At 41.7% G+C, this 25652-nt stretch overlaps 1 protein-coding gene and 1 long non-coding RNA gene across 15 annotated transcripts in view; one reads left to right on the top strand and one right to left on the bottom strand.

Moving 5' to 3' along the window:
* Positions 1-11259: 11259 nt before the first annotated feature.
* On the bottom strand, positions 11260-22805 carry LOC134759240 (uncharacterized). Its single transcript, XR_010135283.1, has 2 exons — positions 22633-22805; positions 11260-11589 (listed from the first exon to the last, which is right to left on the bottom strand). It is a non-coding gene; the product is annotated as an uncharacterized lncRNA (long non-coding RNA).
* The window catches only part of CEP350 (centrosomal protein 350), a 162143-nt gene continuing 157625 nt past the window's right edge, over positions 21135-25652 (top strand). For 13 of the 14 annotated variants that reach the window (XM_063710426.1, XM_063710414.1, XM_063710422.1 and 10 more), the window contains exon 1: positions 22477-24016. In XM_063710426.1, coding sequence (XP_063566496.1) covers positions 23978-24016 — 39 coding nt within the window. In that variant the 5' untranslated portion in view covers positions 22477-23977. Of the gene's footprint in view, positions 21264-21369; positions 21524-22476; positions 24017-25652 lie in introns of those variants that run through there. The other variant, XM_055366959.2, reaches the window with a different exon arrangement.

The raw sequence follows: 25652 nt of genomic DNA, 5'->3' as shown, positions 1-25652 counted from the left end.
TAATGTGAAATAAACTCTAAGTAAACAAGAGGAATGAATGGATAAGGCTAATATAAGTCTCATAGCTACAGCCATCTCCCATAATTGGAAAGTTAGTGCTTTAAAAAATTTGTTTCAAATTTTAAACATAATAATTTAAACAAAAAAATTAAAGTTTTAGTTTCATGGTTTCTTCAAAGTATCAATTCTCCTCAAAACAATAAAAACAGCCAATGAAATTAAAATACATAAAGAGTACCCGGTAAATAGAAACGAATAAAGTAAAAAAGTAAGTTGAACAGGAAAAGTTTGGAAGTAAGGTGCTGGGATAATCAACAAGCCTGGTAAGGTCCATTTCTCAGACAGTATGAGGTCGTGCTGCAGATAGCAAAATATTTCTGGCGCCTTCCATCTGAGGTTCTTCAAGTGCATAGCTGATGTTATCTTATAGCAAATATTATTACCTCCATTTTATAGGTGCAGAAACTAAGATACCAGGAGATTAGATAACTTGCTTAAGCATGCACAATGAGTCAGTGATAGAATCAGAAGTGTATTTCAGGAATCTAATCTTTTCTGTTTGAATCACTAGGTCAGCTTTCTAGATACCAAAAGACATGTATGAATTTTTATTAAAATTAATAAATTGTAAATTTTGTTAATATACTTAGAAAATGGATTATCTTCTGTAAACAATTCAGTGAAATATTTTTGTTGTAAGCCATTGTTGCTTTTTGGGGGGAAAAATTTAAGAGGTGATTTAAAAATAAATTCTCCCAGGTTTGAAAAGGTATTCATGTGAGATTTAAATTATTTAGGAAAACCCATTTTAAAGGCTGAGCATGATGGTGAACGCCTGTAATCCCAGCACTTTGGGAGGCCGAGGCAGGCAGATTGATTGAGCTCAGGAGTTTGAGACCAGCCTGGGCAACATAGTGACACCCTGTCTCTACAAAAGGTTTAAAAGTTAGCCAGGTGTGGTGGTGTGCACCTGTAGTCTCAGCTCCTCAAGAAGCTGAGGCAGGAGGATTGCTGGAGCCCAGTTCAAGGCTGCAGTAAGCTGTGATTATGCCACTACACTCCAGCCTAGGCGAAAGAGTGAGATTCTGTTTAAAAAAAAAAAAAAAGAAAGAAAGAAAAGAAAATTATTTTGGCAGAAGTACAAGGATTGGAACATGGTGTTGTGGTCCTTGTAGACTTTCAATGACAGATAAAGTAGTTCTATAATTAGGATAAAAATTAGAACAAGGGTAATAAAGAGTGAGTAATATTTTGGAGTCTTATACAGGCAGGGGCCAGACACTTGGGCCAGCTGTCAGCTTCTCACATTGCCTGCTTCTTATTCCAAGACTGAGCAGCAGAGTGGTTCCTGGTAAATTTTAATTTCAGATAACCATCAGATTGAGATGTCCGTTCAGGAGACTTAGCCTTGAAAAACAAATTTTTTTATAACACCTGGACCAGTTCCTTACAGTAGGTAAGCACGTGACCTTTGATTAGATTTGATACATAAAGTGCATGGGTCTTCCAGTAATTATCTCAAATGGGGATAACCTATGTTTTCCAAAAGGGGTAGGTCTAAGATTAAACAGCACCAAGGGCAAAACTTTTGGCCAGTACAGACTGAAAGATTCAACTAATTTTGCCAATTGAGTCTTTTTTTTTTTTTTTTTTTTTTTTGAGACGGAGTCTCGCTCTGTCGCCCAGGCTGGAGTGCAGTAGCACAATCTTGGCTCACTGCAAGCTCCACCTCCTGGGTTCACACCACTCCTGCCTCAGCCTCCCGAGTAGCTGGGACCACAGGTGCCTGCCACCATGCCCGGCTAATTTTTTTTTTTTTTTTTTTTTGTATTTTTAGTAGAGACAGGGTTTCACTGTGTTAGCCAGGATGGTCTCGATCTCCTGATCTCATGATCCGCCCGCCTCGACCTCCCAAAGTGCTGGGATTACAGGCGTGAGCCACCGTGCCTGGCGCCAATTGAGTCTTAATTGTTCCATCAGTATGTTCCACTAATCAAGAGGACTGTCAGTGGTGGGCACAGTGGAAATGCAGAATAGGCAAAATTTTACATATTGATTTTATATTCTGCCCAGCAAAATGAGTGCCTTCGTCACTGTACAGTTCTGAGGGTACAACCCATGTGGGGATTATTTTTTCCTAATAAGATTTAACTTACTGCTTAGGCTGTTAGTCTGCAATGGGGAAAGGCTTCCACCCAGTGGGAAAACATACAAATCATAACCAAAACAAATTTATATCATTGAGATGGTAGTAGCTAGATAAAATCCATCTGTCATATCTCAAAAGATCCTGAAGCTAAAGGAAAACACCCTATGGAACTATGAATATGTTTTCTAGGGTTGTATTTGGGACAGACTTGGGATCTTTGCTAAACTTTGCTAAACTTGAGAAGCAACCTTTGGGGAGGGTTTCCAATAATATTATCATTTTATCCCCAATGGGTTAAGTGATTAATATAATCTAAAATTTGATCTTGGAGGCCCTCTGGCAAGACTGGTCTCTTACGGAGCCCATGCTATAGGCTGGTGTATTACTCATGGTTCTCCAGAGGATGTATGAAAGGGAGTTTATTAGGAAGAACTGGCTCACACAATCACAAGTCGAAGTCCCACTACAGGCCGTGTGCAAGCTGGGGAAGAAAGAAGCCAGTAGAGGCCGGGCGCAGTGGCTCACGCCTGTAATCCCAGCACTTTGGGAGGCCGAGGCGGGCGGATCACGAGGTCAGGAGATCGAGACCATCCTGGCTAACATGGTGAAACCCCGTCTCTACTAAAAATACAAAAAATTAGCCGGGCGTGGTGGCGGGCGCCTGTAGTCCCAGCTACTTGGGAGGCTGAGGCAGGAGAATGGCGTGAATCCGGGAGGCGGAGCTTGCAGTGAGCTGAGATTGCGCCACTGCACTCCAGCCTGGGCGACAGAGCCAGACTCCGTCTCAAAAAAAAAAAAAAAAAAAAAGAAAGAAGCCAGTAGTGGCTCAGTCTGAGTCCAAAAGCCTCAAAAGCAAAGAAGCTGACAGTGCAGCCTTCAGTCTGTGGCCAAAGGTCCAAGAGCTGCCAGAAAACCACTGGTGTTAAGTCCAAGAATCCAAAGGCCAAAGAACCTGGAGTCTGATGTCCAAGGGCAGGGGGAACAGAGGGAAGCATCCATCATGGGAGAAAGATGAAACCCAGAAGACTCAGCAAGCCAGCTTATCCCACCTTTTTCCACCTGCTTTGTTCTAGCCATGCTGGCAGCCAACTGGATGGTGCCCACCTACATTGAGGGTGGGTCTTCCTTTCCCAGTCTACCTACTCAAATGTCAGTCTCCTCTGGCAACACCCTCACAAACACACTCAAAAACAATACTTTACCAGCTACCTAAGCATCTTTCAATTCAATCAAGTTGACACCTAATATTAATATTAACCATCACAGCTGGTTTTAGAGTCATGAAAACATTCTTCAGTTTTCCTATCTTTTTTTCCAATTTGGGGGCTGTCATGCATTGTGGATACAGGTCTTGATTGTATTGCATTGGCCATTAGAGGATCTAAAGGGGTATTGAGTTTGGGTGGTTGGTTCATAGAAGCTGCAGCTTTTGCAGCTCTGTCAGTCAAGTCATTTCCTTTACCTTCTTTAGAATCAGTTTTTTTGTGTCCTGGAATTTTAATTATTGCTAAAGATTTAGGTTTTTAGATAGCATCAAGTAATTTCAGGACATAGTCACTGTTTTTTTTAATCTTTTGGCCAGTAGAGTTCAGAAAATCTTTGTTTCCAGAGCATAACAAAATCACGTTTGACCCCAGAAGCACAGTGTCTATCAGTATAGGTATTTGCAGTCTTATTAATTGCCAGGATGCTTAGGAGAGAGCAAAGAGTTCTGTCTGCTGTGCAGAAGTAGTCTTGGGTAGGGAACCACTTTCAATGGTTTCAGACAGTGAGACAACAGCATAGCCAGCTTGACATTTCCCTGAGGTATTTCAAGGTAGAATCCATCAGTAAACCAGACAAATTCAGCATTTGGAATGGGGACTTCCTATAGGTTTTTTCTGGGGGTTAGTGTTATATAGTCATGTGGTGTCTCGTCAGAAGGAAGAAGAGATAAGGTGGCAGGATTCAAAGAGTTACAGCAATCAATAGTTACATTAGAGGGATGATAATAATAGGATCTGTAAGAAGTGAGTCTGCTAGCAGTGAGTCTTTGGAGATATGGATTGAAATTAATGGAGATCCTATCATTAATTATTTGATCGCACTTAATAAATTTGCAGTGGCTATGATAGCTCACATATAGGATAGGAGTCATGTTGCCCCAGGACCTAACTGTTGGCTATAATATTTGAGGAGACTGATGGTCTCCATGCCTTCAGGTAAAAACCCCTAACCCATTTTCATTTTGTTCATGAACAAAAACGGAAAGTAGGGGGCTCTAGTCAGAATGCCCTAATGCAGGGGGCCCAAGAAGATTCTCCTCAGTATTTTCGAAAGAGGAGAAGGCTTCTCAGGCCACTGTAGGGGTTCAAAGTGGCCCGTTTTTAGGAGGTAATACAGAAGCTGAGCCATGGCACAGAAATTTGGGATTCATTATCTAGTGCTCTGTTAATGTCAAGAACTCAGAGAGTTGTCTTTTGGTCATGGGAACAGGAAAAGCCAAGATTGATTTTTTTTTTTTTTTTTTTTTTTTTTTGGAGATAGAGTATCGCTCTGTCACCCAGGCTGGAGTGCAGTGGTGTAATGTTGGCTTCCTGCAACCTCCTCCTCCCAGGCTCAAGCAATTCTCCTGCCTCAGCCTCCTGAGTAGCTGGGACTACAGGCACATGACACCATGCCCAGGTAATTTTTTTTTTTTTTTTTTTGTATTTTTAGTGGAGACATGGTTTCACTGTGTTAGCCAAGATGGTCTTGATCACCTGACCTTGTGATCTGCCTACCTCGGCCTCCCAAAGTGCTGGGATTAGAGGCATGAGCCACCACGCCTGGCCCAAGATTGATTTTATTCTTTGGGGATCGAGCAAAAGACCCTGTCCTGAAATTAGATGTCCTAAATATTTCACTTGTGAGAGAGAAAGTTGTAGCTTCTCTTTTGAAGCTTTATGGCTTTTAGTGGCTAATTTCTTTAATAGACAGTGGCTGTCCTCTATGGAAGCCTTTAAGGTAAAGGAACAAAGTAATAAGTCATCCACATATTTTATGAGAACAGAATGCAAAGGAAGTGCCAAATCTGCTATGTCTGTTTTTAAGACTTGGGAGAAGTATTTGGGACTATCAGCATACCCCAGAGGCATTACTGTCCAGGTATATTGTTGTCCTTTCCGTGTTAAGGCAAAAAGATACTGGCTAGCTGGATCAACAAGGATGATTAAAAAAAAAAAAAGATAAAAGATAAAAAAGCACTGCAGAGGTCAATCACAGTGAAAACCTGACTACCTGGTGGTATGGCGGATAGTAATGTATGCAGGCTAGGTACAACAAGATAATGGAGTATTAAAATGTTATTGATGGCTTCTAAGTCCAGGACAGATCTCCATCCCTAGTTATTAGGTTTTTGTACTCATAGAATGGGGGTATTACATGGGCTAGTGCATGGAATAATTAGTCCCTGCTTGAGATAGTCCTCAAAAATTGGTTTGATTCCCTGAATGGCTTCCTGGTATAAGGGAATCAAATTGTTTAATGTTTGGAAGTCTTTTTGTTTCATCTATTTGTATGTTAATTAGTTGTGCTGAATGAAAACAGTCAATATCTGTGGTGCATTTGGACCATAAGTTTTCAGAGTAGAGAGGTTAGTAGATCTTGAAATGTTTCACTAGGTGATACTTTCTCCTTGTTTTCAAGAACTGAAAATATAGAGATGGAAAGTACAGTGAGTTCCTTGAGGGTTCCCTCTATAGTAGTTTTTTTCCAGTAGTAATTGCATTTCCCCCTTTTGGAAGAAAGAAATGCGAGCTTTGTGGGTTTCCAAGAAAATTTCAGCCAATTAAGTGAATGAGAGCTGAAGGGACTAACAGAAACTGATAAGGGCCCTGGAGTTCCCCAAGTCAAAATGCTATGGGGAAATGGCCTCTTCCACTGCAATTGGGGTCTCATCTTGTCTATGCAAAGATCTGCTGGGCCACTGGGACATAGTCTTCTGGATCCAGGTCCCTTGTCAGTGTTCCCACACAGTCCCAGTACCCTCCTTGGATCTTCTCCAGGTCCATCTGGAAAGCCCCATCAACCTTGGAGTCCTCATGAGACTAATGGCAAGCCTGGGCTCAGAGTCTCTTCTAGTGCTGGGACAGCTGCAGTAATCACAGCCTAAGGGAACATATCAGTCAGTCTGCTTAGAATCCCTGGAAGGACCTCTGAAGAAGAACAGGCACAGATAAAGCCAGACTGTGAAGACTGAAATAAATACCTAATACTTCAATGTGCAGACATAATTGCATCTACATAGGCATCAAGAGCATTCAGGGAAATATGACCTCACCAAACAGACAAAATAAGGTGCCAGAGATTGACCCTAAAGTGATGGAGATGTGTAATTCTCTGACAAAAAATTCAAAATAGCTGTTTTAAGGAAGTTCAATGAACTTCAAGAAAACATTGAGAATCCATTCAGAAATGTATCAGTGAAGTTTAACAAAGAGATTGAAACAATAAACACAAAAATTAAACAGAAATCCTGGAACTACAAATTACAATAGATGAAATGAAAAATGCAATAGAAAGCATCAACAGCAGAATTGATCGAACAGAAGAATCAGTGAGCTTGAAGACAGACTATTTGAAAATATAGTCAGAGGAGAAAAAAGAAAAAAGAAATGAAAAGGAATGAACAAAGTATATGGGATCTATGGGACAACATCAATATTTTCCAGGATGTTATGGTTGGCAGTGTACAGTTTGGCCCAGTTCAAGGGTTCAAGGCAAGTCCTTGATTTTTGTACATGGAAGTTTATAGGACATGCAGGCAGTCTTTCTTAGAATGGCTTTGCACAGCCACATGGTGTAATGGAATAGTTATACATTGTGGATTCAGAAAAGGGAGGTTCAAATTCTAGCTATACCACTTCTCCAACTTTGTGACCATAAGCAAATCATCTCACCTTTCCAATAAATTTCCTTATCTGTGAAAGCGGACTGATGGTAATATATCATAGAGTTTGATAAGAATTAAACAAGACAAAGTATATGAAAGTATTGAGGTTATTAGAGGTTATACAAGTGTTTGTCATATATGTGTTATATAGAATACGTATGTGTTATAACCATTTATATATATAATGAAAATTAGAATATATACACATTTAATACATGATCGGTGTATGTTAGAATGTATTAAATACGTTTGCTTTGCACAAGTTTTTCAATTCCTGCTTAATAATACATGTAATCACATATATTTCCAAAACCAGCTACCACTTCATTATTACTCTTATTTCTGCCTGACAGTTTTTCAGCTGCTTTTTCCCCTTTATAATATTTTGTGGGCTTTCTGTTAATGCAGTAGGATTTGTAACCAAATGCTCACAGATTCTCGTTCCTTTTTCAACAGGTGGGTGCACTCAGTCCTGGGATTCCAGGAGTGTTTTTAGTAGTCAGTGAGTCTCACTAAAACCTGAGGGTCTTCTTCCAGGCTGGGCACCCAGCTGCCTTTTTCTATTTTTGGAAGGACCACAGAAAATCTCCTGTCAAAAGTTTAAAACTTTCCACTGCCTGTAAATAGGGTGATTCATCCCTTGTAAAATAGAACCTGGTTTGATTACATATAACCTCATTCTGACATATCCTTCAGCTTTTTAAAAAATTGCAGCTGTCTTGCTATAAGATGTCCCATTGCATATTTCATTTGTATTATTAGGCTATAAATCAGCATCAAAACAGAGAGATGCTCTTAAGAGAGACACTCTTCTTTTTAAAAGTGTTCTAAGAAAAGGCATTGCCTTTGTATAGTTAAAGTGATTACCATGCCTGTTAGCTACACTACTTAAAGGAAGCCCCCATTGGGAATATATTAAAGAAGATACTCAACATTGAAAGAAACTAATCTTTGAAGGTTTGTAAAGATTAAATGTAGGAAAACATAATTTTTAAAGCTTAAAAACATTCCCAAATAACACATTTCAGAAGTACTCTTTTTCTTAACTGGTATAAAACTTAATTTAGAGAAATAGGAAAGACTTAGTAGTTAGATTTAAATATATTGGCTGTCTGATTCACAAATCTTGTTGAGGACATTAACAAAATGGAAGCAAATCATAGCAATTAAATGGATCAAAATTGGTCTCATCTCCCCACCACCAGAATTTACCATTTTTATATATGTTATAGATTTGTACATATACATACAATTATTTTGGCTTTTATTTATGTAAATGTCAGACTACAAACATCATTTAAGCAACTTCATTTTTTTTCACTCAACAATGCTTTTTTTAAACAATGCTTTTAAGATGTACCCATTGTTTCTGTCTCACAATTGCTACAGTAAATGAGTCTATGATTCTAAGTCTTTGTTTGTTTGTTTGTTTAAAGCCAGCCTCAGGTTTGCTAAATCCCAGTTTGCTTTTGACCTTACCAGAAATAAAGGAGGAAGAAACTAACTCCATTGCTTGGCTTTATTCCAAGAGCACTTCACTACTAATCTTAAGGAGAGATTAGCCAACAAAAGTGAAACGTGGATCTGAAGCAATATTCCAGACGTGTAATTTAATCCCCAAAACTACTTTGTTCTGAACAACCAGATACTTAAGAAGTGGATTTGTTCTGCCTTGGATTTCCAGCTAGTTCCTCCTAGCTTATCTCACTGATGGATGAATTAATTCACCCATCCATTCAATGAGTTTTTATTAACTGTCAGCTAAATGCACAGCACTGCATTAAACAAGTTGTTTTATTTTTGATTGTGAATAACTAACTTTGTGAAGGGCATCTTTATTCTTTTTTGTCATCTTTACATGTTACAGCATGTACTTCCTAAATCCTAGTTACCTTTCCCAACCACTATGAACCAATAACTCAAACAAGGTGGTGATTTAGCTGTTTGTCCTATAGTTCCACCAAATCTTCAAGATGTATCCTATACTTCAAAAAAAGATACATACCTTAAAATTAGAATTCCTGCTAATACTAAGTCCACAGGGGTTAAATTCGTTATTCTAGAGTCACAGGGCAAGTCATTGTGAGTACAAGGTTTGCAATCAGATGTAGGTTAGATCAACAATACCCTGCTACTGAACTATGAAAGTTTTAAGCCCTTATAAACCCTGAGCTATTTTATCACAAGAATTTCATTCTCAGCAACTGGTTTGTGCAAAATCAATGTTAATTATATTTATAGATTATTTGGGGTGTCGATTTTAACATCTTTTTTAAAGTCATGAAATAAATTCCCAGACCATCCAAAATGAATTTGTGCTTATTTAGGCTTGTTTGTTGCTAAATTCATTTAGGCACAAGGTAGATTGAAGATCTCTCTGATCTTTTTCCTGGAGTGATGCCTTGACTTTCATAGATAGCAATACACTGTTACCTAGCAATAAAGCAGAACCCATCTGTTTTCATATTTACCAACAAGAGATTGTAAGTAAAGTCAATGAGGTAAAGGGCCCTGTTTTAATTTTACTAGACTCTGTTTAATTAGAGTTTCTTCTGTTCCAAGCTATGGCTTTTCACAATGGTCAGGTTAACTTCACATTTAGAAGAGTGAGATTCTGAGCCACTGATGAGCTCAAATTTCAAGTTTCTCTTTTTCTGTGTGGTAGACAAACATTGTTTCCTTGCTGGTATTTTATCTGTCACTCCAAATGGCTGAATACTCAAAGAACTTTAAGGTACATTCTACATGATTTTTTGTGTGTTTTGTGTTTTAGGTATCTGATCCGCAACAGGTTCCATCATGTGCCCTCCCACAGAGTCTCAGAATCTCAGGGCGATTCCTTTGAGTTGAGTTGTGGTCTCAGGGCTGAGTAGCATCCATCATGAGACAAACACAATGTTGTTGAGATAGACTCATACCTGGAGATCTGCCCAGTGAAAAACAGACTCTGCTTAGGTTGTCCAGTGCATTCTCACCGAAGGCAAAGTCTTGCTGTGTTTTTCTTCTGAGGCTATTAGGATGATCAAATAAATGGGCTAAAGCCCACTGAAAACACTGCAATAAGGTATCATACCTCATGCTTAGCTGATACCTACCTAGCCTGCACTGGTTTTGTTATTTAAATATTAACATAATTCCACACTGATTGGTAAATAGTTGCTGATTTCCAAAATCTAACAACCAAGGAGTTTACACCCAGTCCAATAAGGAGGGCCTCTGATTCTGCTCCATTCTGACTGGCTCCCAATTTTAGTGTTTATGTTTTAATGTCCTTCCTGCCCAAAACAAATGTGAAAATAAAAGTGAATGAGGCCAGATGCGGTGGCTCATGCCTGTAATCCCAGGACTTTGGGAGGCCGAGAGGGGTGGAACACCTGAGGTCAGTAGTTCGAGACCAGCCTGGCCAACATGGTAAAACCCTGTCTCTACTAAAAATACACAAAATTAGCTGGGCCTGGTGGCAGGTGCCTGTAATCCCAGCTAGTTGGGAGGCTGAGGCAGAAGAATCACTTGAACCTGGGAGGTGGAGGTTGCAGTGAGCCGAGATCGCGCCATTGCACTCCAGCCTGGGCAACAAGAGTGGAAACTCTGTCACAAAAAAAAAAAAAAAAAAAAAAATTAGCTGGCCATAGTGGTGGGTGCCTGTAATCCCAGCTACTTGGGAGGCCGAGGCAGGAGAATCACTTGAACCAGGGAGGCGGAGTTTGCAGTGAGCCAAGATGACGCCACTACACTCCAGCCTGGGTGACAGAGCGAGACTCCATCTCAAAAAAAAGGAATGAAACAACAAATGTATATACAAATAGACTATGGTTTACAAATATAACTTCTAGCTACTAATGCTGAATAACAAATTATCCTGAAAGCTAGTGGATTAAAATTACAATATTTATTATGCTCACAATTCTACAATTTGGGCATACTTGGTGGAGCAGCTTGTTGCTGTTCCAGTTGGTGTTAGCTGGGGTAGCTTAATGGTTGGTGTAATGGTTAATTTTATGTGTCAATTTAGCAAGGTCATAGGACCCAGATACTTGGTTAAACACCAGTCTGGATGTTGCTTTGAAGGTATTTTTTAAACGAGATTAACATTTAAATAAGTAAACTTTGAGTAAAGTAAATTACCCTCCATAATGTGGGTGGGGCTCATCCAATCAGTTTCTTAAGTAAAAACACACTGAGTAAACAGAAGAGAGGATTCTGCCAGCAGATTGCCTTTGGACTTGAGCTGCAGCATCAACTTCCATGGGTCTCCGACTTGCTGGTCTATCCTGCAGACGTCAGACTTGCCAGCCTCTGTAATCATGTGATAACTTCTCCGGAGAACCCTGACTAAGACAGCTGGGAACTGGAATAATCTGGAGTCCTTAATCCATCACATATCTGGTGGTTAACACTGGAAAGACTTAAACAATTGGGATTAGGAATACCTGGGGCTTCTTGGGCATCTCCATCTCATAGTCTTCCAGGATGGCAGCTTCAGGTGAACTTTTTTCATGTCAGGTCAGGATTCCAAAAGCATTTGTCCCTAGAAAGAGAAAACAGAGCAGAATCTGAATTTTTTTATGACTTAACTTCTGAGGTCACATTGTACCATTTATGATGTCTTCTATTGGTTGAGGCCATTACAAATGCCCACCCAGATTCAAGAAGAGGGAACTCAGTCCCCATTTCTCAATGCAGAAATGTCAACATCACATTATAAGAAAAACATGTGGGATGAAATATATTGGTGCAGCCATCTTTGGAAAATACCATCTGCCTCACTAATGTTTTCAAATTCTAAAACATATTTTCTATTTATTAGAGTTACTAATGCTTGATGCTCTACTTTTAGAGTGGATCTACTAGTTGACCATTCTTTTTTTTCCTTTTTTCACTTTAAGTGGTTATTTTATTATTAGAGAGATGTATACTTGAAAAACTTAATTTCCAGTTTTTAATTCCCCTAAATTTTATTTATTTATTTATTTATTTATTTTTGAGACAGTGTCTCACTTTGTCGCCTAGGCTGGAGTGCCTGGTGCAATCTCAGCTCACTGCAACCTCTGCCTCCCGGATTCGTGCAATTCTCGTGCCTCAGCTGGGAACCATCAAGCCCGGCTAATTTTTGCATTTTTAGTAGAGACAGGACTTCACCATGTTGCCCAGGCTGGTCTCGAATTCCTGGCCTCAGGTGATCCACCCACCTCAGCCTCCCGAAGTGCTGGGATTACAGGTGTGAGCCATTGCACCCAGCCATAATTCCCCTAAATTTTAATATCTTGATTTTTTTCTTAAAGTCACACAAAGTAAGTTCAATATAAAACTAAGAAGTTTTCATGTGTCCCTTAAGGCTAGAAAACTGTTTTAAAAAAGAACATGTAATGAGAATGCAATTAACAAAATTGCCATCGAAGACAATTTAATTGTTTGGCTTGAGTGAATCCCAATTTGGACAATGTTAGCATTATCTTCGAGTCTCTTTTTACTTAGAACCAGCTGTTCTGCTTTTCCACGCCTCTTTCCCTGGTAGGAATTTAGGTAGAGGAGGGGCTGGGTTGAGGCAAGAAGATGACATCTCTTGGCTGGTTTGAAAAAGTAGCTTAGAGCCAGGATGGGTAGAGTTGATTCTGCCCTACCATTCCCTAGGGGTAGTTACTTCTTACTGGAACTGCTGCTAATTTACCTTCAAGGTAGTTGCTGCTGTTTTTTCTTAGATATAAATTTTGACTTAAACTTCGATAAAAATAACAACTGTATTTGTCTGTCCAGGGTTACAAAGAGGAAAAGTTTCTTAAGCCTCAAATCAGTAGGATATCATTTCAACTGTGTGAAATTATTTTCTTGTAACCTTTATGCCTCCTTCTTGGCTGTTCTTTCTCCCATTCCCCACTAGTATATTAAAATTCCTATTATTTATTTTTATTTTAAAAATTTATTGTTTAATATTTTGAAAATAAAAAAGCTACAAAGATAATAATACAATCATCTGTGTATCCACACCTAGCTTAAGAAATCAAATGTTACCAACATAGTTGAAGCTTCCTATGTTCACCCCTACCACATATTAATCTCTTCTGCTCCCTCAGGAGGTAATCACTTTTCTGAATTTAGTATTTTTTATTCCTTAGCACTTAAAAATCTTTTACTACATTTGTATGTGTTCCTAAATAATCTATACCAGTACTGTGCATGCTTTTAAGCTTTATGGAAGTGGCATCATACTATATATATCTATCTGCAACTTGCTTTTCATTTTTATTTTTTGAGACGGAGTCTCGCTCTGTCGCCAGGCTGGAGTGCAGTGGCATGATCTCGGCTCACTGCCACCTCCGCCTCCCGGGTTCAAGCGATTCTCCTGCCTCAGCCTCCCGAGTAGCTGGGACTACAGGCGCCCACCACCACACCCAGCTAATTTTTTTGTTTTTTTGAGATGGAGTTTTGCTCTTGTTGCCCAGGCTGGAGTGCAATGGTGCGATCTCGGCTCACCGCAACCTCGGCCTCCTGGGTTCAAGTGATTCTCCTGTCTCAGTCTCCCAAGTAGCTGAGATTATAGGCATGCACCACCATGCCTGGCTAATTTTTTGTATTTTTAGTAGAGATAGGGTTTCTCCATGTTGGTCAGGCTGGTCTCAAACTCCCGATCTCAGGTGATCCACCCACCTCAGCCTCCCAAAGTTTTGGGATTACAGGTGTGAGCCACCGCGTCTGGCCTGCAACCTGCTTTTTAAAAATTATGTTTGTGTGATACATACTTAAATTTATTTTCACTGTTTCTTGGTCCTTCATTGTATGAATATTCCTCAGTTTACTACCCATTCTTTTATTGATGGACATGTTATTTCCTATTTTTGCTATTATAAACGATGCTTCTGTAAAATTCCTTGTGCTTGTCTCCTTGTGCACCTGGGTGAGTTTCTTACGGCAGCGAACCATTTAATCCAAGTCTGCAGTGAGATAAGAAGCTTGTGTAAAAATATATATCATCATACTGTCTCCTTCATTAAGGAAGTCTTATCTAAAAAAAGTCAGCTTGGCCGGGCACGGTGGCTCATGCCTGTAATCCCAGCACTTTGGGAGGCCGAGGCGGGCAGATCACGAGGTCAGGAGATCGAGACCATCCTGGCTAACACGGTGAAACCCCATCTCTACTAAAAATACAAAAAATTAGCTGGGCGTGGTGGCGGGCACCTGTAGTCCCAGCTACTCGGGAGGCTGAGGCAGGAGAATGGCGTGAACCCGGAAGGCAGAGGTTGCAGTGAGCCGAGATCCCACCACTGCACTCCAGCCTGGGGGACAGAGCAAGACTCTGTCTCAAAAAAAAAAAAAAAAAGTCAGCTCATCCCTAAATAGTATATTTAGTGACATAGTTGATTTACATCCTTGCATGAGTTCTTTATCTTATTGGTCTAGTAACAAAGAGTTTGAGAATGTGGACTATTTTGAATGAAATTGTTGGGTCATGGGCATATCTTCAATTTTACTGCATATTTTCAAAATGTTTTATAAAATCATTGTACCAACTTACACAGCCCTCAGAAGTGAATAAAAACTCCCACTGTTTCACATCTTTGCCAACATGTAATATCATCAGACCTTTTAATTTTTGCAAATCTGGATATAAAGTTTGGCTTAAACTCTGACAAAAGTATCAAATGACTTCTCATTATGGTTTTATTTTGTCTTTCCTTGATTGCTAATGATATAAAGCATCTTGCCATTTTTCAGAAACTGGTTTTTAGGCTGGGCATGGTGGCCACTCATGCCTATAATTCTAGCACTTTCGAAGGTGGAGGTGGGAGGATGGCTTGGGCCCAGAGTTTAAGGCCAGCCTGGGCAATGTGACCTGGTCTCTACTAAAAATGTAAAAATTAGCCAGGTGTGGTGGCATGCACCTGTGGTCCCAGCCACTCAGGAGGCTGAGATGGGAGGATCACTTGAGCCCAAGGAGTCTGAGGTTACAGTGAGCTGTGGTCATACCACTCCAGCCTGGCCCATAGAGTGAAACCCTGTGTCAAAAAAATATAAGGCCAGATGCAATGGCTCATGCCTGTAATCCCAGCACTTTGAGAGGCTGAGGTGGGTGGACCACTTAAGCTCAGGAGTTTGAGACAAGCCTGGTCAATGAAGTGATATCTCATCTCTACAAAAAATACAAAAACTAGGTGGGTGTGGTGGCGCATGCCTGTAGTCCCAGCTACTCAGGAGGCTTAGATGAGAGGACGGCTTGAGCCTGGGAGGTTTCAGTGAGCCAAGATCATGTCCCTGCTCTCCAGCCTGGAGGACAGAGCTAGACCCTGTCTCAAAAAATATAAAATAAAATAAAGTAAGATAAGATAAGATAAAATAAAATAAAATGATTTTTAGGGTTTTTATAGGCATTGAACTTTTCTGGACTGTTGCTGCTAATTTTCAATTTTTCTTTATAATTTCTTCCTTTTATTCAATGTTCCAAAGGTAAACCATGTTTGCTTATTGCTTTTTAATTCTCTTTTTCCTATTTCTTTCTCCTTTTATCATTTCATTCTTGCCTGTGGAATGTTATTGATGCTTCTACGACTGGCTTTCTGCTTTTCTATCTCTACCATTACTTTTTGCTGGCTCAGGTTCTCTCAGAATCCTTCTTTTTGGGCCAGTTGCGGTGGCTCACACCTGTAATCCCAACACTTTGGGAGACCAGTGCAGGAGGACCCCTTAAGCCCAGGAGTTCAAGACCAGCCTAGGCAACACGGCGACATCCCATCTCTACAAGAAATACAAAAATTAGCTGACCGCGCCACTGCACCCTAGGCCGGGCAACAGAGTGAGACCCTGTCTCAAAACAAACAAACAAAAAGAATCCTTCCTTTTGGTAAAGGTTATGTCTTTGGTAAAGGTCATTATTCATGCATGCGACTAAACAAGACTCGGGGTGTAATAATAGAAGCAACTTTATTTTGTTCTCTCACTGTCCTAAGTGGGGAAATTCCTTTTACTCCTGCATAAAAACTCAGGCAAGCCCCATGACTTTTCTCATCCATTGTAGTTAATAAAAGTCTTATATCACATTAGCTTGCAAACACAGTATTAATTCAGTAATAAAATATTCAGCCCAGTGTATGAATCAACATTTTAATCTTTACTCAAAGGTACAACTTCTATCCTTTTTGATCTAGGACTTCCTGCATTAGTGCTGCCTCCTTCCATGAAGTGAGGCGTGGTCCTTATTTTCTCCTTTCCTGTCTGGAGTATATCCCTTTCCTCAGGTTTGCTAATTATTATTCCTACCCTGCCCAGGGTGGAAGGCAGGGAACTGAGGAGTCAGGGAAGAGCTGTAAGGGATACAAGAACATTCTTACGTGACTGGTACTGTTGTAAGGTGGCTTTACCCCAGGCTTGGTAGATGGGTAAAGCCCATTGTTTCTCTTAGAGGTCCTGGGTTCTTTAAAGATTCTCCTGCTCAGCCTCTGCAGCTACAACTCTCTGGATGTGTATATTGCCTCCCCTTTGGGTGGCCACTCCCAATGTCCTGTAGCCAAATATTCCTCTTTTTCTGGGGTCCACTCAAGCTGGTAGGCTACCTCCTTAGGGGGATCCCTTCCATTTTATTTGATTTTATTTTTTTGAGACAGAGTCTGGCCCTGTCGCCCAGGCTAGAGTGCAGTGGTGTGATCTCGGCTCACTGCAACCTCCACCTTCTAGGTTTAAGCAATTCTCCTGCCTCAGCCTCCTGAGTAGCTGATTATAGGCACCCACGACCATGCCCAGCTAATTTTTGTATTTTTAGTAGAGACAGGGTTTTGCCATGTTGGCTAGGCTGGTCTTGAACTCCCGACCTTAGGTGATCCATCCACCTTGGACTTCAAAGTGCTGGGATTTTAATTGACTCCTCCTCCTCCTTCTTCTTCTTTTCTTTAGGAAAATGCCTATTCTTTTTTTTTTTTTTTTTTTTTTTTTTGAGACAGGGTCTCACTCTGTCACCCAGGCTGGAGTGTGGTGGCACGATCATGACTCACTGCAGCTTCGGCCTCCTCGGCTCAAGTGATCTCCCCACCTCAGCCTCTTGAGTAGCTGGGACTACAGTCCTGTGCCACCAAGCCCAGCTAATTTTTTGTAGAGACAAAGTTTTATCATGTTGCCCAGGCTGGTCTCGAACTCTGGGCTCAAGTGATCTGCCCACCTCGGCCTCCTAAAGTGTTGGGCTTACAGGCATGAGCCACTGCACCTGGCCTAACTCCCATTTTAGAGCAGCAACACTTACCTTCCCTACCACCATCCTCTACTCTGCTGTCAAGGTTGCTATGCCTTTTTCAGGCCTGAATCCAGCCACAGGCTACTCTGCCTTTCAGATTTTGGCCCAAGCATCAAGCTCTCCATATTGTCTTCTCAATGCCCCTACTACGAGCTTGGGGGAGGAGGAAGCCACCTCTGCACCCCACTGCCTATCCAAAGAAATCTTCCTGTCAAACCCTTTGAATCTACAATTCCTCCATCCTTTCATATCAGTGACCAGGTTGAAGGGTCTTGCATGAGGGGGTTCAAGAATCACATACTTGGTCTCATATATCTCCTCTTAAAATGTGCATCTTAAGGACCAGGCGCAGTGGTTCATGCCTGTAATCCCAGCACTTTGGGAGGTCAAGGCAGGCACATAACTTGAGATCAGGAGCTTGAGACCAGCCTGGCCAACATGGTGAAACCCTATCTCTAGTAATAATACAAAAATTTGCCAGGTGTGATGGTGTGCACCTGTAATTCCAGCTACTCGGGAGGCTGAGGCAGGAGAATTGCTTGAACCCGGGAGGCGGAGGTTGCAGTGAGTTGAGATCACGCCACTGCACTCCAGCCTGGGCAACAGAGCGAGACTCTCTATCAAAGAAAAAAAAAAAGTGCATCCTGACCAGCCTGGGCAACATAGCAAGACCTCGTCTCTGCAAAAATACAAAAATTAGCCAGGCGTTGTGCATGTAGTCCCAGCTACTGGGGAGACTGAGGTAGAAGGATCACCTGAGCCCCAGAGGTTGAGACTGCAGTGAGCTGTGATCGTGCCGCTGCACTCCAGCCTGGGTGACAGAGTAAGACCTACTCTAAAAAATAAAAATAATTAAAATGTGCATCTTGTGCTCCTGTCTCACAACTTACTCTGGTTGCTGCTATCAGTTTGTTTTAGGAACTCACTCAAAAATTTCAATTTTTAACTTTCAATTGTAGTCAAATACGGTTAAATGCTGCCTTTGTAGATATGCCTATTTTTTTTTTTTTTGCGTTCTGGATTTGATATCACAGAGGTTTCTATGATCAATATTTCCTTGGCTGTATGCTCATGTACACATACTCACATATATACACACAAATATTTATATACATGAAGGTAGATGGTTATGCCTATTTTCTTATCAAAGACATTTGTTTTTGATAAATTTCAGTTTTTTCTTAATTCTGCCCAGCAGAATAACAAATCCCCTAGAAAAGTACAAGACTAAGCCAAAAGACCAACTCTAGAAAAAATAAAAGTAACCAGAAAACCTACCCCTAAACTTGGTATCTGCACAGTTTGTTAAAATGAAAGGGAGATTTGTTATGGTTGAATTTATTATTGAAAAGATGGTGGACAAGATTACAGATAAGACTTGGCATCTAGGCTTGACATTTCCTTAGGAATGCCTTTAGTTAATCCTGACACATATTTTTATTCAATTAACTACAAATAGTGAATGACATCATTACAGCACCAAAGCTGTATCTTTCCATTTCTTAGTTTGTTGTCTAGAGATTAATATCAAATTTTGCATTCCCAGGAAAGAAAACATCACTATTCACCTAGAATTTAAATTCAACAAATAAATTTAATTCAACAAATATTGAATACCTAATTATATGCAAGGCACTAATACAGTGTATTAAAAATAGTAAAAATAAGCAACATTTTTGAGCACCTATTATGTGCCAACTATATGTCCTTCACATGTGTTATTTCTTTTTCAACACAGCTTTATGGATATATACTTCACATATCATACAATTCACCCATTTAAAGCATACAATTGAATGGGTCTTAGTATGTTCACAGAGTTGTGCAACTGTTGCCACTATCAATTTTAGAACATTTTCATCACATAAAAAAGAAACTCTGGGGCCGGGCACAGTGGCTCACGCCTGTAATCCCAGCACTTTGGGAGGCTGAGGCAGGCAGATCACCTGAGGTTGGGAGTTCGAGACCAGCGTGACCAACGTGGAGAAACCCCATCTCTACTAAAAATACAAAATTAGCTGGGTGTGGTGGCGCATGCCTGTAATCCCAGCTACTTGGGAGGCTGAGGCAGGAGAATAACTTGAAACCAGGAGGCAGAGGTTGCAGTGAGCCAAGATCGCACCATTGCACTCCAGCCTGGGCAACAAGAGCGAAACTCTGTAAGAAGAAAAGAAAAAGGCCAGGCACAGTGGCTCATGCCTGTAATCCCAGCACTTTGGGAGGCTGAGGTGGGCAGATCACCTGAGGTCAGGAGTTCAAGACCAGCCTGGACAACATGGTGAAACCTTGTCTCTACAAAAATACAAAAATTCGTAGGGCATGATGGCGGATAGTATGTAATCCCAGCTACTCAGGAAGCTGAAGCGGCAGAATCGCTTGAACCTGGGGGGCAGAAGTTGCAGTGAGCTGAGATCATGCCATTGCACTCCAGCCTGGGCGACAGAGCGAGACTCCCTCTCAAAATAAAAGGAAACTCCATAACCACTAGTAGTCATTTCCCATTTCTCCTCCCCTCCCCTATGTCTATTCCACTTCTCGGCCCCAGGCAATCACTTATCTACCTTCTGTCTCTATATATTTGTATATTCTGAACACATTTTATATTCCTCTACATGTGTTATTTCTTTTCTTACACAACCCAGTGAGGTAGGTACCATTGCAATCTCCACTATACAGAAGTGGAAACTGAGTCACGAAGAGGTTAAGTACCCTGACCAAAGTTATATGGCTAGTAAGTAGCTCAGCCAGGCTTTATTTATTTATTTATTTGAGACAGAGTCTCACTCCATCACCCAGGCCGGAGTGCAGTGGTGCAATCTTGGCTCGCTGCATCCTCTGCCTCCTGGGTTCAAGCGATTCTCATGCCTCAGCCTGCCAAGTAGCTGGGACTACAGGCATTCACCACCATGCCCGGCTAATTTTTCATATTTTTGGTAGAGATGGGGTTTCATTATGTTGGCCAGTCTGGTGTCGAACTCCTGCCTTCAACTGATCCACCCACCCTGGCCTCCCAAAGTGCTGGGATTATAGGGGTGAGCCACTGCACCCGGCCTCAGCCAAGGTTTAAACCCAGAATTTAAATTCTAGGTGAATAGTTATGTTTTCTTTCCTGGTATTGCAAAATTTGGTATTGATCTCTAGACAACGAATTAAGAAATAGACAGATATAGCTTTGGCGATGTAATGATGTCATTCACTATGTGCAGAATTCAAGCTTTTAATCCACTATGAAGGAGACAAAGGTCCTTAGAATCTAACATGATCATGATGTATAAGATACACGCAGAAATACTGATAGTAGATACCGCTCTATGCAGGAGACACAGCATCACACAGTTCAGGGGTGGAAGAGCACCTGGAAAGTATGAGCAATCAAGGATTTTTTTCTGTAGTAGTTAGCTTCTCAGTTGGCACTTACAGAATGTGGCAGAAATTGCGAGCTGGGGTAATATGTGTTCCAGGTTAGGAAACAAAGGCCTAGAGGTAGGAATGAACAGGTTGTTTCTCCGATCCAGTGTGGCTTGAATGTAACATTCTCAGTCAGTGTATCACTTCCCATTTCGTGACATTAGCTACCGTTTATTTCTGTCTTTTAACCTCAAGCTCTTGACAGGTATTATTTCTAATCTTTAAGACAACCCTACAGGGTAGATATCATTAGCCTTGATACAGACAAGAAGATTGAGGTTCTTGAGGGGTCATAGGGCAAGTAAGTGATAGAGCCAATATTTGAATAAGTGTCTTTCTGATGTCACATTCCTGCCCTTCTACTTTATTGTGCTGTCTTACTTAAGGGAGATGGAAAGTTAGGTTGGTGCCATACTGAGAAAAGCCTTGATGGCTGAGGCGAAAAGTTTTTACTTACCTTGGCAGGTAGAGACATGGTAGAGACAAAACTCAAGCTGAACTGTGGAAATACTATAATCATTTGGGCAGTAGAAATGACAGTCTAAATTAGGAAGGCAGTGGTGCAATCAGACAAAAGGGAAGTACGTGTAAGAAATATGCATCAGTGGTATTTAGAGACTTAATAACTGGGTGGGAGCAAGGCGTACAGAGGAGTATGTAATATTTCTGAAACTTTGGTTCTCTTAGTTCTCAGAAGAGTGTTCTGTGACGGCCATGAACAGAAATACAGAGGAAACGAGGAGGAGCTGGCTTTGTGAGACTGAGGAAGGAAAAATGATAATCTTAATATGGGAGCTGAAGGTGCTGGTGACTTCTGTATCTATGTGAAGATGGTTAACAGGTAATTGGAGATTTAGTCTAGGGCCAAGATCCAGTTATCCAAAGAGTGGTGAGAGTCAAGGCCATAGTAATCAACAAAGAATATAAAGAAAAATGCAATCTTAGTGTCTACTAAAAAGTAGGAGAAACAAGGGAGCCATATTGAAAACCTATTACCGGCCTAACACTGCGGAGACGTCTGGGAAGGGCCACAAACCTTTCCACAGTAAACCTCCAATCTTGTTCCAGAGATTAATTACTCTCATGAAACTATATGCAACTAGTACAAAACTTGATAGATTCAGGGCCAATCTGTAGGGTAAACACAAGAGTAACGGGATATTAGAAAAGAAAGACATTGATGTGCTTGGGGAATTTAGGAGGCGAGGAGAAGACAGACCAACACAAGGTATAAGAAGTAGAAATTGTGCATAGGCTGATACCAGGGTAACCCTGCTCTGAGCACAGTGACAGAACTTTGGTGTCTTCTCTGTTGTCAAGGGGATAGCATGGGGCTGAAAAAGTATAAACAGGCTTTGGGGTAAAGCAGATCCCAAAGCTTACAGCTCCCTTTTATTGATGGTATAAAATTGGGCAAATTACTTAGCTTTTTCAGTACTTGTTTCTTTTTCTTTCTTTCTTTCTTTTTTTTTTATTTTTTATTTTTTTGAGATGGAGTCTCACTCTGTTGCCCAGGCTGGAGTGCAGTGGTGCGATCCCGGCTCACTGCAACCTCCGCCCCGCAGGTTCAAGCGATTCTCCTGCCTCCGCCTCCCGAGTAGCTGGGATTACAGGCACCCGCCACCACGCCCGGCTAATTTTTGTATTTTTAGTAGAGACGGGGTTTCACCATCTTGACCAGGCTGGTCTTGTACTCCTGACCTCGTGATCCACCCGCCTGGGCCCCGCAAAGTGCTGAGATTACAGGCGTGAGCCACTGTGACCGGCCAGTACGTGTTTCTTCGTTTTAAAAAAGTGAGTATATTTAATAAGGTGGTTGTTTACATTCAGTAAAATAACGCATGAAAAGCATCTAACACAGGGCTTTAAACAGCAAGACTGGGCAAAACCTAAATAACATTTTCCTTATGTTGTCTTTTTTGCTACCACTTGCACCATACGATTACCCACATTTCCTGTCCCCTCCAGTGCAGCTTCCTGGAGACATTTCACACGTATGCAGGACTTCTGTACATCCTACTCAGGCACAGCTGTAGGCCCTACAAAGAGGGACCATTTACTGCCTCCTGCTGTCATTGATATTCGACAAACATTTATTGAGCACCTACAATGTCCTAGTTACTGTGCTAGGCCATTCTGGGGTATAGAGAGATAAAACAGATCTTAAAGTCTTCAAGACACTTAAAGATGAGAAACAGTCTCTGGGTAAATAACTATCGGAGTTCAGAAGGTGGACAGAAGTGGTGGGCGGCGAGTCTGTGTGCAGTGAGCACCTAGCGGAAGGTGGCATTATTTGCAGAAGAGAGGTCCTTTAAGCCAAGTCTTGATAGATGATTTCACCACGCGGAGATTGGGAAACGAGGACAAAGATATGAGAAGATATGTTGGCCACAGAGAGCCTCTCAAAGCACTGTTAAAGCAAAGCCAATACTTAATGGGAGGAAACTCCGTTTTACTTGCGTGGAGTCTTAAGTCATTAGATGCATGCTAAACAGAACTGTAACCCTCGCGAATAAAACGGCCACAGTGACAGCAGTGGGTAACGGCAGAGCTGCAACTACTCTGACAGGGGTGACGACTTATTTGGACGACAATTGGTGAAACATTGTAAACTCTCAGAAGCTGCCGTTTCCAGACTTTGATTCTTGTCAAATCCCCAGCTTGTTTTCTCAGCCCGGGGTGAAATGCGCAGCCAAAAGGCCCAATGAGCGTCAAAGCGAAAGGGCAGGGGTGGTCTCTACTGCGGATATACCTTGGCTCCTCCCAAGTCCTACGAGTTTAAACTTCGACGCACCAAACATGGCTTCTTCGCGGTTCTGCTCCTTGTTTTATTTCGCTCCCACCTTTCGGCCACACTCAACATGGCCCTAACCGAAGGTTGGCATGCCTGTGGCACTGTCTCGGGACAGTTCTCGCGAGGTTTGCCTGGGCCCGACTGCTCCCGCCCTGCCTCGCGCCGCCGCCACAGCCGCTGCCGCTGGCGCCGCTCCTCCTCCGTGTCAGTTGTTGGGCTGTAATGGCGACTGGGCCGCCCCTGACGAAGTGACTCCCGGGCCGGGGAGCGGGGCCAGACCTGCGCCAGAGAGAACTGCAGGGAGCCGCAGCTCGGGGGGTGGCTTGCCCTGAGGGAGGGGAGGCAGCCTTTCCGCCTTGTCTTCTTTCCCAGCGGACCAGCGGATCCCCGGAGCCGGTGCGAGGCGGGCACCCGGTGCGTCCCCGGAGCGGGGAGGCCAGGCCGGGCAGCCCTGGGGCCGGTCGGGGCGGCGTCACTGCACCCTCCGCCAGGCCCCGCGGGATGCACCGTGGGAGCCGAGGGCGGAGGCGACACTCTCAGGTGAGCTCCTGTAGGACCTGGCTGGGACCGCGGAGTCTCGCTCAGCCTCAACTGTCTCTGTCCGCGGTCCCGGGTCCCCGGTGGCGGCAAGAGAGGCGGGGCCGGGCGCGGAGAGTCTTGGCCCTGCTTGGCGTCCCCCTCGGGGAACCTCCCTGGGTTCTGAGGCTTTTCGGGGACCTAGGTTTCGGGTCCCACCAGTGCGTGCTGAAGACGGAATTTCCTTCCTTACGTGCCAGTGTCCTCCCGCCTCCTCCGCCCCTCCTCTAGCCTGCAGAGGTAAGATACCTCTAGCCTTTGCTGCACGGAGAAGTGTCCCTTCTTCATTTGGCGATCAGGCATATTTGGGGAGATTCCGGGGACTGGCTCCAGTGGCAGGGATGATCAGTTTCTGTTCCTTTTCAGTGGGGATCACATTCTCAAGTATAGGGAAAACTTTGATCTACTCTAGTCTAGCGGCTGCTGAAGGTACTTTATTCACAGATAATTTGGGGAAAGATTTAAAAGGCTTTATGTTTTGGAAGTTGTCAGTATTTTCCTCTGCCTTTTAAATGCAGCTCAACATGCTAAGTAATATTTAGCTAATGTCACAAGATATGAATTGGAATTTGCCTGGATTTTAAATATTCAGGTAGAAAGTTGCACATAGGCATAGATTTTAATGTTTTAATGCAGTAGCAAATCCTTCATATGGGAAAAAACAGGTTGTCAGAATTAGTGATCAATATCCATGTACTCCACCTGATTGTTTTGTTTTGATGGTGATCCTTGTTTTGAATTTGGGGAAGTCGTTATTGTTGCCATGTTAACGATACCTCCTGCCCTGTATTTGAAGAGTTTTAAAAGAAAGACTATCTTTGGCAGAGCTAGTAACAACCTGAAAAGTTCTGTAGAAACAATGATAAAATACTAAAAGTTGCCCTCCATTCTGAAAATTTCTTAGTTTAATATATTGTTTTTAAACAAGGAAATGCACTGCTAATGACATGGAATTGTGACTTTGAGGGATTGTTAGACCCATGCTGGAAGTTGCTTCAAAGCCATGGGCATACAATAATTAGTTTCGGTGTGCTAAATTGACAAATTTTATTTAATGTAATGAAATAAATCTGAATCATTTGAACTGTCAGTGCATTAAATTTAAGATACTGTAATCTGAAAATAAACTTCAAGCTAGAGTACATTGTATGTGTGGATAAATACATGTGTATCTCTGTATCTCTTCATCCTCAGTAGCAGAATTTTGTGTATGTAGAGATGGCAAGTTGTATATGTAAAAAATTTCATACGTATGTGAACATATTTCTTTGATTTTCTGAGATAAATTGGTGTGTGTGTCATGTAAGATCGTTAATACTTAAACAGCCAACCTTCTGTGGGGCAATCAATTTGTGAATTATAAAGTTTTTGGATTTTTTCCTTCTGCTTCTGATTGTCAGTCTTTTGCCCATTTTATAACACTTCTACCATATATGAGCAGAAGAAAGGAGATGAAGTACTGCTATAATCAATTTTATTTGTTAAATTGCTATAATTTATAGTGGGAGCAAAAAAGTCTAAAATAACTGACATCAGTTTTTGGTGTGCTTCTATATACATTATTTTATTTAGTTTTCACAGTGATCTTGTGAAGTAGGTA

Source organism: Gorilla gorilla, chromosome 1 (genome assembly GCF_029281585.2).
Source record: "Gorilla gorilla gorilla isolate KB3781 chromosome 1, NHGRI_mGorGor1-v2.1_pri, whole genome shotgun sequence".
NCBI lineage: Eukaryota > Metazoa > Chordata > Mammalia > Primates > Hominidae > Gorilla > Gorilla gorilla.
This window is presented reverse-complemented; position numbering and strand designations above follow the sequence as displayed.